At 35.9% G+C, this 14510-nt stretch overlaps 2 protein-coding genes across 2 annotated transcripts in view; one reads left to right on the top strand and one right to left on the bottom strand.

Moving 5' to 3' along the window:
• Nucleotides 1–4443: 4443 nt before the first annotated feature.
• On the bottom strand, nucleotides 4444–12759 carry LOC106107696 (rac GTPase-activating protein 1-like). The gene is made up of 13 exons (XM_013288675.1): nucleotides 12505–12759; nucleotides 11948–12150; nucleotides 11347–11500; nucleotides 10345–10502; nucleotides 9837–9938; nucleotides 9430–9562; nucleotides 8665–8836; nucleotides 7973–8087; nucleotides 7498–7650; nucleotides 6844–7091; nucleotides 6133–6262; nucleotides 5444–5589; nucleotides 4444–4567 (listed from the first exon to the last, which is right to left on the bottom strand). Exons 1-13 carry the CDS (start codon nucleotides 12611–12613, stop codon nucleotides 4534–4536), a joined length of 1857 nt encoding a protein of 618 aa, XP_013144129.1. The 5' UTR covers nucleotides 12614–12759; the 3' UTR covers nucleotides 4444–4533.
• Nucleotides 12760–13475: 716 nt separating this feature from the next.
• LOC106107515 (1-phosphatidylinositol 4,5-bisphosphate phosphodiesterase epsilon-1-like) overlaps nucleotides 13476–14510 on the top strand; it is an 85115-nt gene continuing 84080 nt past the window's right edge. Inside the window, exon 1 of the mRNA XM_013288390.1 lies at nucleotides 13476–13557. Within this exon, the coding sequence (XP_013143844.1) occupies nucleotides 13476–13557 (82 nt within the window). The remainder of the gene's footprint in view (nucleotides 13558–14510) is intronic.

Below are 14510 nucleotides of genomic sequence, written 5' to 3'. Positions count from 1 at the left end.
TACGCAAAGATGTTATTTTCTTTTTTTCAGCAATATGGCGACTGTTTTTATATTCCTGGTCAGGCTATAAATTACATTGTAGATAATTTTTAAGGCCTGTCCCACCAAATTGTAAATTGTCTGATAACAAAGTGTAAAATGTAATGGAAATATCGGATTTTGTTCCCTTATCTGACTGTGATGTCATTTTTAAGCTATCTGAGCCTCTATCAGTCAGTGGTGGGACAGGCCCTTAATTTTTTTAAATACTAGATTCGTTTTCGCCATGATTGTAATATAGACGGAACAGATGTTATTTAAATTTCGATTTTCTTTTCGTATTTTTTTAAATATAACTGCAAAAATATAGTTAAGATTTACTATGGTAGATAATTGTACATAGAATATATAAGTTAACCTGAATAGTAAATTTATTTAAACGACTAGCTGTTCCCGTGCGACTTCATCCGCATGGAATTATGAAAATTTTATTTTATTGTCAAACTTTCAATTTAAATGTCAAAATGACATGACATGACGACAACCTTGCTTCCTTGATGTTGGCAGCAACTTATGGTCTCTCTCCCACAGTAGGGTTTTATCCAAAATATTTACGCTCTAAGTTTAATGGCGTTAAAATATATAGCCTTAAGCGTGATGTAAGTGTAGCCCTTTTTATTAACAAAAAAAAAGAGTTGTTCAAATATATGCTGTAATTGCTGATATCTTAGGCAACAAAGAAATGTGTGTCTTATTTGATAATTGTAATTCTGACATTATTAAACATTCCTTCTACAAGACAAAATAAATTGACTATTGAGGTTATGTAGATTTTTGCAAAAATGTGGGTAAAATCATAACATCATTTTTACTTTTATATGAACTTGAAAGAGTTAAGCTATAACTGAAACTACACTCAGTCGCTCTTCAAAGGGAGCTCCTTAGTGTAGTGTTTACCATAACTCGTACAAGTTATAACTGTCCAGTTAACACGGTTCAGTTATAACTGTACAGTTAACACGGTTCAGTTATAACTGTACAGTTAACATCATGCAGTTATAACTGTACAGTTAACACAATTCAGTTATAACTGTACGGTTAACAAAAATCAGTTATAACTGTACAGTTAACACAATTCAGTTTAAACTGTACAGTTAACACAATTCAGTTATAAATGTACAGTTAACACAATTCAGTTATAACTGTACGGTTAACAAAAATCAGTTATAACTGTACAGTTAACACACTTCAGTTTTAACTGTACAATTCAGTTTTAACTGATGTTTGTTAACTTACTCAATTCAGTTTAACTGTGCAGTTGATCTGAACCTTTTTAGTGGGATTAACTTACGAAAACAATTAAATGTTGCAAATAGATATTTTTTCTTAAAGAAAGCTGTTTTTCATTAATTTCATGTTAAAATTAACATTGACATTTTTATAAGGCTTTTTGATTTTGCTCATTTAATTAGATACTTTGTGATTTAAGTTCTATTGCATTTTGATGGAAAATAGTCATTTTAAAATATAGCGAACTGGTAACACGAAGATTTTCGAAAAAGTATTTGTAACGTCAATGAAAAAAAATCCTATGAGATTGGTGTAATTTTCTACCGGTAAGGGCGCTGTAAAAATATAGTACAACTTACAAATACTTTCTCGTCTTTCGTGATACCTCTCGACAATTGTCACTTAATGTTTATGTAACTCGCATTATTTTTTATTTGCTCAATTTATTGTATTTTTTTAAACTGCAATAAAGTGATATTACAAGTTGAATTGATTTATTTATCCTCCTGTAGGGGATCCATTCACTTATAGACTAACCGTGGATAGATGTAGAGCATAGTCTAGAACACAGGCTACTTTTGTTTTTTTTTTTAATACCATGCTGACGGGGTCGCGGCCGAAAGCTATTATCTTAATAATCAAATATCTGTAAACTCCACTATTCGCTCTATAGCACTTCTGGGAAGTTATTTGCCCCATCAGAAACGTCTGTTTTCTTGCGTAGATTAATTTACTAGGGTACATATTTTTTTGGATTAAAAAAGATTGTCAGTTTTCAATTTTATTTATTTTCACAAACAGCAAAATTACATACAGATTAAACTAAACAAACTATGCATAAAATAGAAACAAAAAACCTATTTAACTTTCTATTGGTAGTATTTAGTAGTAAATAAACGTTATGTTGTGTAAATTATATTACAACTTGTAATTAAGTAAAGAGTTCTTACAAATACTTTTACAGAATTGCCATCAACTGCCATAAAACTATGGCATATGTTAAAAGCTGGCGCCTTTGACTAAACTATCGCACGATTGTTGTGCGATTGTCGATTTTTTCGCAGCCATTTTAACTGTTTAGCACAACTAAAAATCGAGTTGTGACGCACCTTCATATAAGCTTATAGGAATCAAAGCGACTAAATAGTTGTTAATGTTGATGCGTTTAGTCAAAGGTAATAAATACGCTCTTAATGTAACTTTTAACAATCCTCACGCCTGCGATGCAGACGGATAGGCAGGTAACAGCTAATAACTAAAAGAAAAATGTTTATAATTATACATAATTAAGTACTACATATAATTAAATAGCTCTTACGTTATCATATTGAAAAGTACATTTTAAAGACCAAGGGCCTGTTCCACCACTGGCTGATACAGGTTCAGATAGCTTAAAACGGCACCTTCAGATAAGGGAACAAAATCCGATATTTCCATCACATTTTACACTTTGGTGAAACAGACCCTTAAACTTTAAACATCAAACATGGACATTACTTCAGAAAACAAGTTATTCAAAAAAAAAACAAGAAAATGTGTAAATCGCAAAATTGTGACTTACGACAATCTACGTAGGAGCCATCGAATTTAACTTACTATATAAATGAAAATAACTCATTTCTGTATTGATCTTTGAAAACCACAATTTAGTTGCCTAATATGAGATATTTTCAAAATTCCTTAAGGAAATAATTACATCAAGAACTTTAAGAAAATGATATCTAAATTATTTTTTAAAGTTCCATTTCTTATAAAAGTAGGCGTTTTAATTAAATGTACGCAAAGAGATTATTTTTTACCGCAATATAGCATTTTTTTTATATTTCTGGTCGGAATATAAATTTAAACAAATTTGACACATCTAGTGTGCTATTTCTAACCGAAATAAATAACCTAATTTAACTAAAGTATGACAAAAACGTACTAAAAAACTGTCAGGCGGCGTGACGTCGCTATAACGGAAATCATAATGAAAATTACTTAAAAATGATGTTTTTTTTACAAAAAAATATATGACAATAAGAAAAAAGGGAAATCATTATTTTTGGATTTTTGAATATATTGAAATTTCTCAAAAAAATACTGGACAGAATAAAAAAATTCTTTTACCATTAAAAAGCTAAATTTTAACTACTTAGTTTCACGCGAAGTCGCGAGCAATAGCTAGTTTTTTTCATAATTTACAGTGAAAGACATGATACTGCATATATTTGTAAAGAAATTCAAAGATACGTGTGAAATCTACCCATAATAGGTTAACATTAACTATGACCTAGTTACCCCTAATTTAGGGGTTTCAGTAACTATAATTTATCCGTAACAATAATTATTTTTATACAAAAACAATCTCTAAGATTACAAATTTATTAACCAAAAAAAAAATCCTAAAGGCCTATAAAATATAAAACGAGCAGAGCAAGCTTTATTGGCCGAAATAGCGAAACTACCATTGACATCTATTGCCGATACATTCCCTATCTTTAGCAGAGGAGGGGACAGACTAAAAGATATTTCCCCTTTCCATGCGTCCCTTCGTCAAATTACTAGATTATTTTGAAACCCGCATTTTTAAAGATCAAGAAAGGTTTAGTTTGTATAAAATTTAACAAATCTATACTGTTATAATAAAGCGTAAACACACACTTCTTTGTTGCCTAAGATGTCAGCAATCACAGCATATTTTTAAATAATTATTTTTTCAATAATAAGCCTTACACTTACGTCACGCTTTAGGCTATAATTTTCACGACATTAAACTTAGGTGTAAATATTTTGGAAAAAAGCCCTAATGTGGGAAAGAGACCATAAGTTGCTGCCAACATCAAGGAAGAAAGATTGCTAAGGTTTGTCATGTCATTTGAAATTTGCTATTGATAATTTGACATATGGAAACAAAAAAATGATAAATTTTAATAATTAAGTACAAAATTAGGAATACAACTTAATTCTAAGCATATTAAAATCATTTTTGTACTTTGAACAAGTAATTACATAACAATATGTTGTGAACAAAATCACATTTTATAAAAAAACTTCCTCATACATACAAATTATTTAAAATACCTTTATTAGGTATTTTATTAACTTAAATAACTTTAATTAAGTTTACAATAAATTGATATAAACAATAAGAAAATTATCAAACTCAATATATTTATTTGGGTTGCTAAAAATAATTGTAATTCGAAGTAATAACTAAACTGTTTTTTTTTGCAAAAAATCAATCTTATTCTAATGGTAAAGTTTAAAGTTGTATTTCAAATGTCACTGAAAATAATTTCTCTTCTTTCTGGCAACCCTGTAAAAGAAATATTTCATTAAAAAAATATATGAACATGTAGATTTTTAATTAGCGTAAAATTTAATAAATAAATACTTATAATAACAATATTGAGTTTTAAAAAAAGTGTTATACGTTATTTTTTAGACCATTTTAATCTATACTAATATTATAAAGAGGAAAGATTTGTATTTTTGTATGTATCGAAATAAATCAAAAACTACTGGGACGATTTAAAAAAATTCTTACACTGTTAGAAAAGTAATTTATCTGTGAGTAACATAGGCTATATATTTTATTATTAATTTCAGGGGGACGAAGTTGCGAGCAACACTTAGTTTTTAGAATAAAAACTTGCGCAAATTTTACGCAAATACAACAAAAGAAATGGACTAAAGTGCCTTTACTTTCATCGTTTTAATTAACTAGCTTTTGCCCGCTACTTCGTCCGCGTGAAATTTAAAAATAACAAAAAAAAAAACATAGCCATGTTACTCATAGATAAAATTCCTTTCTAATGGTGAAAGAATTTTAAAACTGGCTCAGCAGTTTTTGAGCCTATTCTTTACAAACAAAGGTTTCATGAACTATAGATATAGTTTCATAACTATAGGTATAGATAAAAAGGATTATTCCCAACCGTCACCTCGCTCTGTCCCCACGTTTTTCCTGTCCCAACTTTATTCTCAAGTTACATCAATCCCACTTTTTACTCCCACTATCACCAATAAGGTGACAGATGGAACCGTTGTGAAATAAAATAAGTTCTAACCGTCCCCTTATCGCAAAAGGTGGGACGGATGAAACTTTTTATTCTCATCTGTTACCACGTGGGGATAGAGGAGTTTGACAGTTGGGAATAATCGGATAAAGAAAGCGTCTGTGTAGACTTACCCTGTGTCGGCAGGGGAGAAGAAGAATCCCCTGGGCTTGGGGGCGGCGGCGAGCGCACGCGGCGTGTCGGCGGGCGCGCTGGGCGGCGCGGGGCACGCCCACTGCGCCCAGTAGTCGCCCGGCAGGTTCAGCAGGAGCTGCATCACCTGTATACCAAATTAAAATTTATATGCAAACCAATCCTATTATCATACCCATTCCAGTGTGCCAGTTACTTGCATGTGCAAGAGCGTCGGAACTGTGAGGGTAACTTTGTATTTTACCTAAGATTCAAATCCCGTCATCTAATGCCTAGTTTTAGTCTTTTAACTTTCTATCCCTTTCTTTGAGAGGAAAGGATGGGATAGAAATGTGGTTTTGACGGTAGAGGAGACTGATTGGAAAGGGAAATATTCGCTTTATGTGTATCTCTCGTTGATGAAGGGTAGGTAAGGTTTGGGAAACGGTCGCTTCGCCATTTCAGCGGATTCAGAAGCCTGCTTGCTTGTTTGCCACCTTATAATATATAAAAAACATGTACAAATAATACTTTTGACGTTCTTACGATGAAGGAAAACTATTATTTTAACTCGTAATAGAGAGTGGTTAGTTCCCTTAGTGTAGACGAGTCCCATATGTGAATATACGTAAATTAGTGTATATTCTGAGTTCCTTAATGATGTTTTCATCATTAAGGAAGGATCACTAACACTGAACATGTGTGCGGTGGCGCTGTACATCTCCGCGGCGCCGCTGGCCAGCCCGTAGCCCACCACGCCGGGGGCGAACATCTTCGCCAAGTTGTCTACGCCCATCTCGCACTCCGGGCTCTCCGACACCCTGCACACAAACAAATATTTCTTATATAAGTGATTCATTTTAACACAGTATGTTTTTGTCTACTAAAGTAATTAAGATTATAAAAAATTATATACGCTACCATCTGCCTTCCAGTCATTTTTTTTATAATAAATATGTAAATGCCTACAATGCTTAGAAACCGACATAGGTAGATTTTGTCATTAATAAATCTTATAATAATGTAGATGAATGTTAGAGTTTGTAGTGTAAACTGCAGAACGGATTACCATAAAGTTAGTCATAGATGTAGAACATAGTCTGGAAGAAGACATAGGCAACTTACTAAGATTTTTTTCAAATCCGTATAGTCTCCAGGACGTAAACTCAATTAGATCATAAATTGGATAAGCATTCTCTTTGGAATAAAGCAGTATTTTTATTACTATCCTTTTTAAAGTATTGTCCCCGAATTATAAGCTTCCCCCCCCCTCTCATATGTAGACATAGAAGATCTGAAGGTAACCTATGAATAAGATGATTTCAGATATGACCGATGATGCATTTAAGGGTAAAACACAGAGCTAATGCAGATAGTGACAGGGAGCAGGGAGGCGGCGTACTTCTGCAGATGCAGCATGAGGAAGGCGAGCGTGTCGCGGTTGGGCTGCGGCAGCTGCTGCAGCGCGTGCACGGCGGCCGCGGCGCTGTCGGGCGGCGGCAGGCGCGCGGCGCTCACGAAGTCGGGGCGCAGCGCGTGCGTCACCAGCGGCTCCCGCAGCGAGCGCAGGAACTCCTTCACGCAGCCGCACACCGTGTGCACCTCCTCGCCCGACAGCTGCGGCGACCCGCAGCCGCGCAGGAACCGCTCCTGCACACACACACACACTCTACAATAAACAAGCGGAATTTCATAAAATAGCGAAGCAACCACTAGTAACTTAGCTAATTCAACGATTACTTAGCAGTTTTGATGCATTAATTGGGGCCGTTCAAGTATTGAATGTCATTAAAATCAGGGGTTATTAGTAGTAAATTATTAACAGTGACAGCCCGTTTCGCTTTTTGGCGAATTCATGTGGCCATCCACTAGTTTACCACCTTATCATATAAAAAAAGATGTCTACAACTTAAGGTTTTACAAGAAACAAACGAGCTTCTCAAAGTTAACGAATCTGCAGTTTTTCTAGTATTGCGGATGTCTATGGGCGTCGATGATCACCTCGGTGTTTCTGCAGCTCGTTTGTACACTTGTTTTACAAATCATATAATGTTACCTTGAGTCGTTTGACGTCCTTGTCGAGTGCGCAGACGCGGTAGATCCCGCGCTCGGTGAGGCCGCGGCGCTCCACCTCGCTGATGCAGTGCACCAGCAGCGCCGGCACCATGGGCGCGGCGCTCGGCGCGTACTCCGCGATGCTGCCGCCCTCCTGCTCACACACTGCCTGCTCTATACCGCCGTCCCGCTCTCACACGACACACACTGCACACTGCATACTGCCGTCCCGCTCACCCTCTTGCTCACACACACTCACATTGTATATTGCCGACCCGCTCGCTCATATATAACCCTCTTGCTCACATACACTCAGACTGCAAAATATTGTCCAGCTCACTCATATATGACTGAGAAGACAGCCGTGAAGTGGAAGTAACTTTAAACAGTGGTAGAAGCCACTGTAACATGGCCTTTGTAGTTTAAACGTGCGAGTGGGAACAACGTTGTCCCCTGTTGTCCCCTCCCCTGCGTACCTGGTGCTGCGCGCGGCCGGGCGGCACGCAGGGCAGCGGCAGCAGCGCGCGGCACTCGGGGTGCGCCTGCGCGCGGCACCACTCGCACTTCACACCCACCTTCGCGAACTTTATACTGAAACACATACAATACATGCTGAAACTGTGGAATATCTCTATGTAACGAAAATATTACTTACATTCTATTTACATTATGTCATTTTTTAAAAAGAGCAGGATCTAGTTAACGTAAAATGTAATGCCGCGGTCACTGGGCACGGGGCACAGTGGACTGAAATATCGACTTACACAGACATTTTCACCTGATGTTTTGAAAGTATATGTAAGCTACATTTTTTGTTGTCTCACTTGTTACAAGTTTTGCAGCACTTTTATTGTCACAAAAACAAGCTACAATTGAAATCTTACATACATCAACCTTAAAGCTAGTAAAAAAAGAAAATGTGGCAATAGGCGGGAAGCTCAGCTAATGCAGATACGGCGCCGGCCGTTTCTGCGCAGGCTTTCAGCTGGCCCCTTAATGTAGTATTAATTCACGGTTTACACTTGGCCAGTACAGTTGGTCAGTACCGGTCAATAACTGGATTGTCCATCAAATGACATAGGGTAAACGTTAACCAGTGAGATCATACAATCCAAATGTGAACCGAGCAGAATTTTATATGTCTGTCTGTGTGTGTGTGTGTACTGACGTCTTGCCGCAGGGCCCGCACGTCTCCCGCTTGTAGAAGTTCTTGGCGACGAAGTTGTGTTGTCGCAGACGCGCGCGCGGCGACGACACCAGCGAGGGCGTGCGCTGCGGCCGCGCCCCCACCCCCGCCCCCGCCACCGCGCACATCGGGCTGTCTGATGCGCTCTCGCTCTCTACACAGACGAACACTATTTTACTAATATCGTAAATACAAAAAAAATTATGAATGACATTAGAAAATAATTTTCTCAACTGTGCAAAGTTAGACTGAAATTTGAAGTAGAGCAGCAATAGTTACATGCCCTATGTACAAATCATACTTCATACTGATATTATAAATGCGAAAGGTTTAGATGGATGGATGTTTGTTAGAGTTTGTAGCCTAAACGGCTGAACGGATTTCGATGAAATTTAGCATAGACGTAGAGGGTAGTCTGGAAAAACACATAGGCTACTTATTTTTGTTTTTTTTTTAATTCCACGAGAACGGAGTCGCGGGCGAAAGCTAATATAAAATAATTTATTTATCCTCCAAAGACAGGCTAAATAGAGAATAGTGGTATGTTCAGGAAAGTTTAAACACCTATGGCTTATCATTATTTCCCTCAAACCACAACCAAATCCTTTATACTTCTTCTTTTGTTTTTGGTATTTTTATGGTAGAATATAGCTTCATTTTTAAGCGCGAATTTTCGTGTTATACCCTCAATGTAAAGTTTAGTTAGACATTATTCTGTGTGTATGTGTATGTTGTATGGTGTCTTACCTGACTTAGGGGGTGCGGAGGGTGCGGTGGGCGGCGGGGGGGTGCAGTGCACCTCAATGGGGTGGTGCCGTGCGGAGCGCGCCGGCGACTTGCGCGGCGGCGGGCCCTCGTCGCTGCTCTCTGATATCGGTTGCTGGAAATAAATATTATAACAGGCTATAAGGGAATAAATAGTAAATTTTGTACAAAGGGCCTTAAAATAAATTATAACTAATAAATTATAAAGATGAAAGTTGTTTTTGTATGTATTGAAATAACTCAAAAACTACTTTGCGGATTACAAAAAATATTTTATCATTAAATAGCTACGTTATCAGTAAAGTAAGCTATAGTTTTCAATATTTTTTAAATTCAAGCAGTCGATATCGCGAGCAACAGCTAGTTAAATATAAAACTTGAAGACTTACGAAGTTCTGCGGCGGCTTGAGGTCCTGGCAGGTGGGGGCACGCTCCAGCGTCAGCGTGGTGGTCGCGGTGGCCAGCACCTTGCCGCTCTGCAACTCCACCGTCTGGGACATCGTTTTTATATTACAAGGTGTTAAACAACCGGCTTGTATTCGCCGAAAAAGCGAAATAACTGCTGCCTATACACATCTAACAAAGCGTTGCCTTATCCCATAGTTTGGACATTTCCCAGCTACAATTAGTTAGGATGGATGTTTGTTAGAGTTTGTAGCCTAATCTCTTAAACAGATCTGGATAAAATTTGTCATAGATGTAGAAGATAGTCTAGAAGAACACATTGATTACTTACTTCAGTTTTTTTTAATTCCTCGCAGACGGAGTCATGAACGAAAGCTAGCTTTTTTCACACATTTCATCATCCTATTTAATACGCCTAATGTAATACTCGCCACTTATCTTCTGTAAGTGGTACATTGCAGATTTCCTTGTCTGTACCCAGTTGTTAGTTACCTTGGCAACGGATGATGAAGAGGAGCGTCTCTTCTTGTTGGGCAGCTGTTCGCGCGCCGCCCACTGGCCGCGCTGCACCCACGACCGCCGCGTCGACGCCAGCGACAGGTCCAGGTCGTCCTCCGAACGAGAGTACGACATCTCCGACAGCAGCGTACCTATGTACCACCATTGTTAGAGAAACTACAAACTGAATTAGTAATAGAACAATCTTGCAAATATTATAAATGCAAATGTTTAGATAGGTGTTTGCCAAAAGGACTGAATGTATCTTAAAGTCAGGTAGAGCACATAGGCTACTTTTTTGTCTTTTTAATTCCGCGAAGACAAATGCACGGTCAAAAGCTAGTATTAATTTAAATAATCTAGATTTATTGGATGAATTTCTTATCCTAGTCAAACAGAACACTTTTCTCACTTTTGAATTCTAATTTTTTGAGTTTTTTTTAAGGTCATAGAGGCTACAAACTCATGGCATTATTTTAAAATGTTGAGAGTTAATATTAACTTCAAAATTATCAGAGGAAATTATGCAGACCGTTTCCTAAACATAACCGACGCAAATGATAACTCTATTAGGTAACAATCAGTCGGTCAAAAAATTAAAATGATTTAGTACCAAGTTTCAAATTTATAAATACGTATAACCATATTAAAGGCCACTGTAGGATCAAAAGTCAATTTAACTATTCATCTAAAATCCCGTACATAGCTAAAAAGGACAGATCAAGCAGTTTTTAATATTGTAACGTAGCAAAAAAGCGTTGTCTAAATTCGCCGAAATAGCGAAGCAACCGCTACTAAGACATCCACAATAGAAAATCCGCCTTTCAATCAACAGAGGTTACACATAAAGACGATATTTCATATGCATCCTCCTTTCTACTTTAACAAATAAAATGCTTCAAAATCAACCACAAACCAAATAAAACCATGCTTACCTCACACAAGTTGCCATGCTCTCACACTTAGTAATATAAATAATACCACCTAGGAGCTCACCGGTTGAGTTGAGTTCCGGTACACCGGTCAGTTTGGCGTTGTGGTCTTGTTGTGCGGTACCATTTAAGAAGGCCAGCTTCTGCAGTGTTTCATCGTTCAGTTTCGCACGATTGTCATTGAAGAGCAAATCCCTTGCCATATCTAAGAGTTTGCTCTGAAATGTGCCGGAAAATTTAAGTTCTAGATTCTAAGACAACTATAGAATATGTGAAAAAACAATTTTAACTAAAAATAAAAACTACTTTCACTACAAATATTTCCAACTTTTGGAGCTTTACTCAGGATAATTTAAAACTACTGGATTGTTTTTGTTTCATAAAAAAAAGGTACCAAACAGCAGTTACTCTGTATAATACAAAAAAGATTCATGTAAATCAGATCATAAATAACAGTGTAACAACATAAGAAACTTAGCAAATTGAGAAACTCATCATTTTTTAAGTCCGTCAATAAAAACTGATATTGGGCTCAGGCCGCTTACATATTTAAAAAGAAAAACTATACTTGACTTTTGTTACTGTATCTTCCTTGGCTTTTATATAAAAGTGATACATTATACATAATTTTTCTCTAGTATCCAAAACTTTACAAAAAAACTTACCTGTTCATTGTATTTTTTCAGATAAATATTCTTCTCTCTTTTCTCACCATCCAACATTTTCCTTACATGAGCAAATTTTGCTTCAGATTTTGTTAGAGTTCTATGAGCTTCATCCAATTCCTTCTGCAGTCTCACTGCCTCCGCTTCCGCAGTGGCCCATTGATTCATCACCCATTGCATTTGATTTAAAAATGATAGGAACGCTAGAAAAACAAAAGATGTCTGTGCTTTAATTCAAGATAATACTTATCAATAATTTGTTGTTAAAACCTATATGATATATGGAATTACTATTACTATAAAACAACATTTTAAAAGTCAATTTCCAATAAGAGTGTTTTAAGATAGGAATGGACATTAATTATTACAGCATCAAATAATAAGGTTGCTGTTTTGACTATTTGGTCATAAGTATACCATGCATTCTTTAACCTTGCTATTTGTACACTGAAGGTAGTCAAAATATTACTTAGCGTCTTTCTGAAAATAAACACACCATACACGAGTAACTTGCTAATAATGTTACTTTGCTAAATGCAAACATTAACAGTACTTACATTCTTCTGCAGCTCCATCATTAAGTACATTATTCAAACGATTGATATCATCAAACTGGGCAACCAACGAAAGAGCAATACTACCAGAATCTGAGTTATCCGAACTCATTTTGATGTTTATTGCATTTATTCTTCACTAAATAACAGAATTATTTAACACTTTACAAATGTTACACATATATCGCATTAATAACATGAAAATTGTGAATTTAAAGTTTCAAACAGAAACTATGACAAAATCAAATAACGGCTGTCGACCTGTCGTTTCCGTCAAGTTTTCGTGTCGGTTCCATTTCGTTCAGTAACGCAATCAAAGATAATGAAACTAATTTGACTATTCGCATTAGAAGTAATTTAGATGTTTAATGTTAGCTAATTTAAAAATTGGTGATTTTAATTTGGTCAAATAAAATCGTTGAATGAAATGGCTTGCTTACAATTTATGTTTTACAATTTAAACAAAAAAATTAAGAATTTTAGAACGAAACTAGAATGACAGTTGAAGTTACGCGACTTTGACATTTTGTTCTGCATGGAATATTATTGCTAGTCTTTGGACATTTTCCCTAATTTAGGAGTTTGTAGGTTTTAACATTAGGGATAGAAGGAAGGGTATGAATAGTAACTCGTTCAGGTATAATCGATTTTCAGATAACAAAAGGTTAGGTATTTTTTTTTCACGCAATGATTGCTTTGAAGTCTTGTTTTATTTAAGTAAGTAAAATATTTTATGCTTTCAAAACGTTTAAATCTGATTTGGGAGAATCGGAACCAACCGTCTGGTAACCCTGGCTGCGGTTGGGCCGTAAGGGGTCGGGCCGGGACGGGCAGATTCATCAGTTGAAATCTGTCAAAGCGCAATGACGTTTCGTTGAGGACGGTGGCTGCCGTGCGGGTCGCGAAATCTAACGTATTGTTAAAACATTAATTGCTTTCAATTCCTTGGCGGTTAATTTCACGTCGCGGTCGCCATGGCGGACGAGGAAAATAATTGTGACGATAGTCCTGGTGATTTGAAAGCGGGGGAAGGTCTTCGTTTGCGGGGCCGCAAAGGTGCCCTGAAGAAGAAGAATGTTTACCTCGTAAAAGATCATAAATTTATGCCGAGGTTCTTCAAGCAGCCGACGTTCTGCTCCCATTGCAAGGATTTTATATGGTGAGTTTGTATTTACACTTTAGCTCGCGTATTACGAATTCGTACAATGGTTTATGGGGAAATTAAAAATAGGCTATTTGTTTACGATGAAAATGAGTGCGGTTTCCGCGCAAACCGCATGATAAGCCGGACAAATCTTTATTATTTGAAATATTTGGTCCACGACAAATATTGTTATTAAGAATTCCTATAATCAATTAAATATAAGGAAAACATGATATTAAACATTAAGAGTATCTATATAATATATGAGAGTATCTCTAAAAGTAAATTTAACTAAATTGATATTATATTAGACAAAGAATAAATCTTAGCTGATAGATAAAAGCATTTGAATTTTATTTTAAGTAAAATTTAAGTATAGATTTTAAATAGATTAAGATTTTTTAATCATTCAATCATTTTTAGAATCATTATAAATTATAAGATATACAATAATTAGCGATTTCATTTTAATTATGATATAAATTCATTTATTAACATTTTAAACACTGCAGTTTTTATGGAGCCACGGCTAAGTCCAGATAGATTTTCAATGGTGGTCCAATTCAATGTATCCCCATTGGATAATTGGTCCGCTTTGATGTTTAAATCTTCAGCCTTTCATAGCATTCTTTTTTCACATCTTTGCATTTTTCAAATCATATAAATTTCCTACCTATTACAAATTTGTAACAATTTAATATTTCCATATATAAAAAGAGTATTACTGTAGGTTTTTACTGCCTTTACAGAAAGACATTTTTATCTTTGTCCAGAGATAAATATGTTAGCAGTAGAAACTCATTATTAATAAGATATGGAACATAATGTCAAAGAAATGTATTAAAAATCATGGAGTAATTCATTC

Source organism: Papilio polytes, unplaced genomic scaffold, assembly GCF_000836215.1.
Source record: "Papilio polytes unplaced genomic scaffold, Ppol_1.0 DF821956.1, whole genome shotgun sequence".
NCBI lineage: Eukaryota > Metazoa > Arthropoda > Insecta > Lepidoptera > Papilionidae > Papilio > Papilio polytes.
The sequence above is the reverse complement of the archived record's forward strand: the minus strand, read 5'-3'. Positions and strand labels throughout refer to the sequence as shown.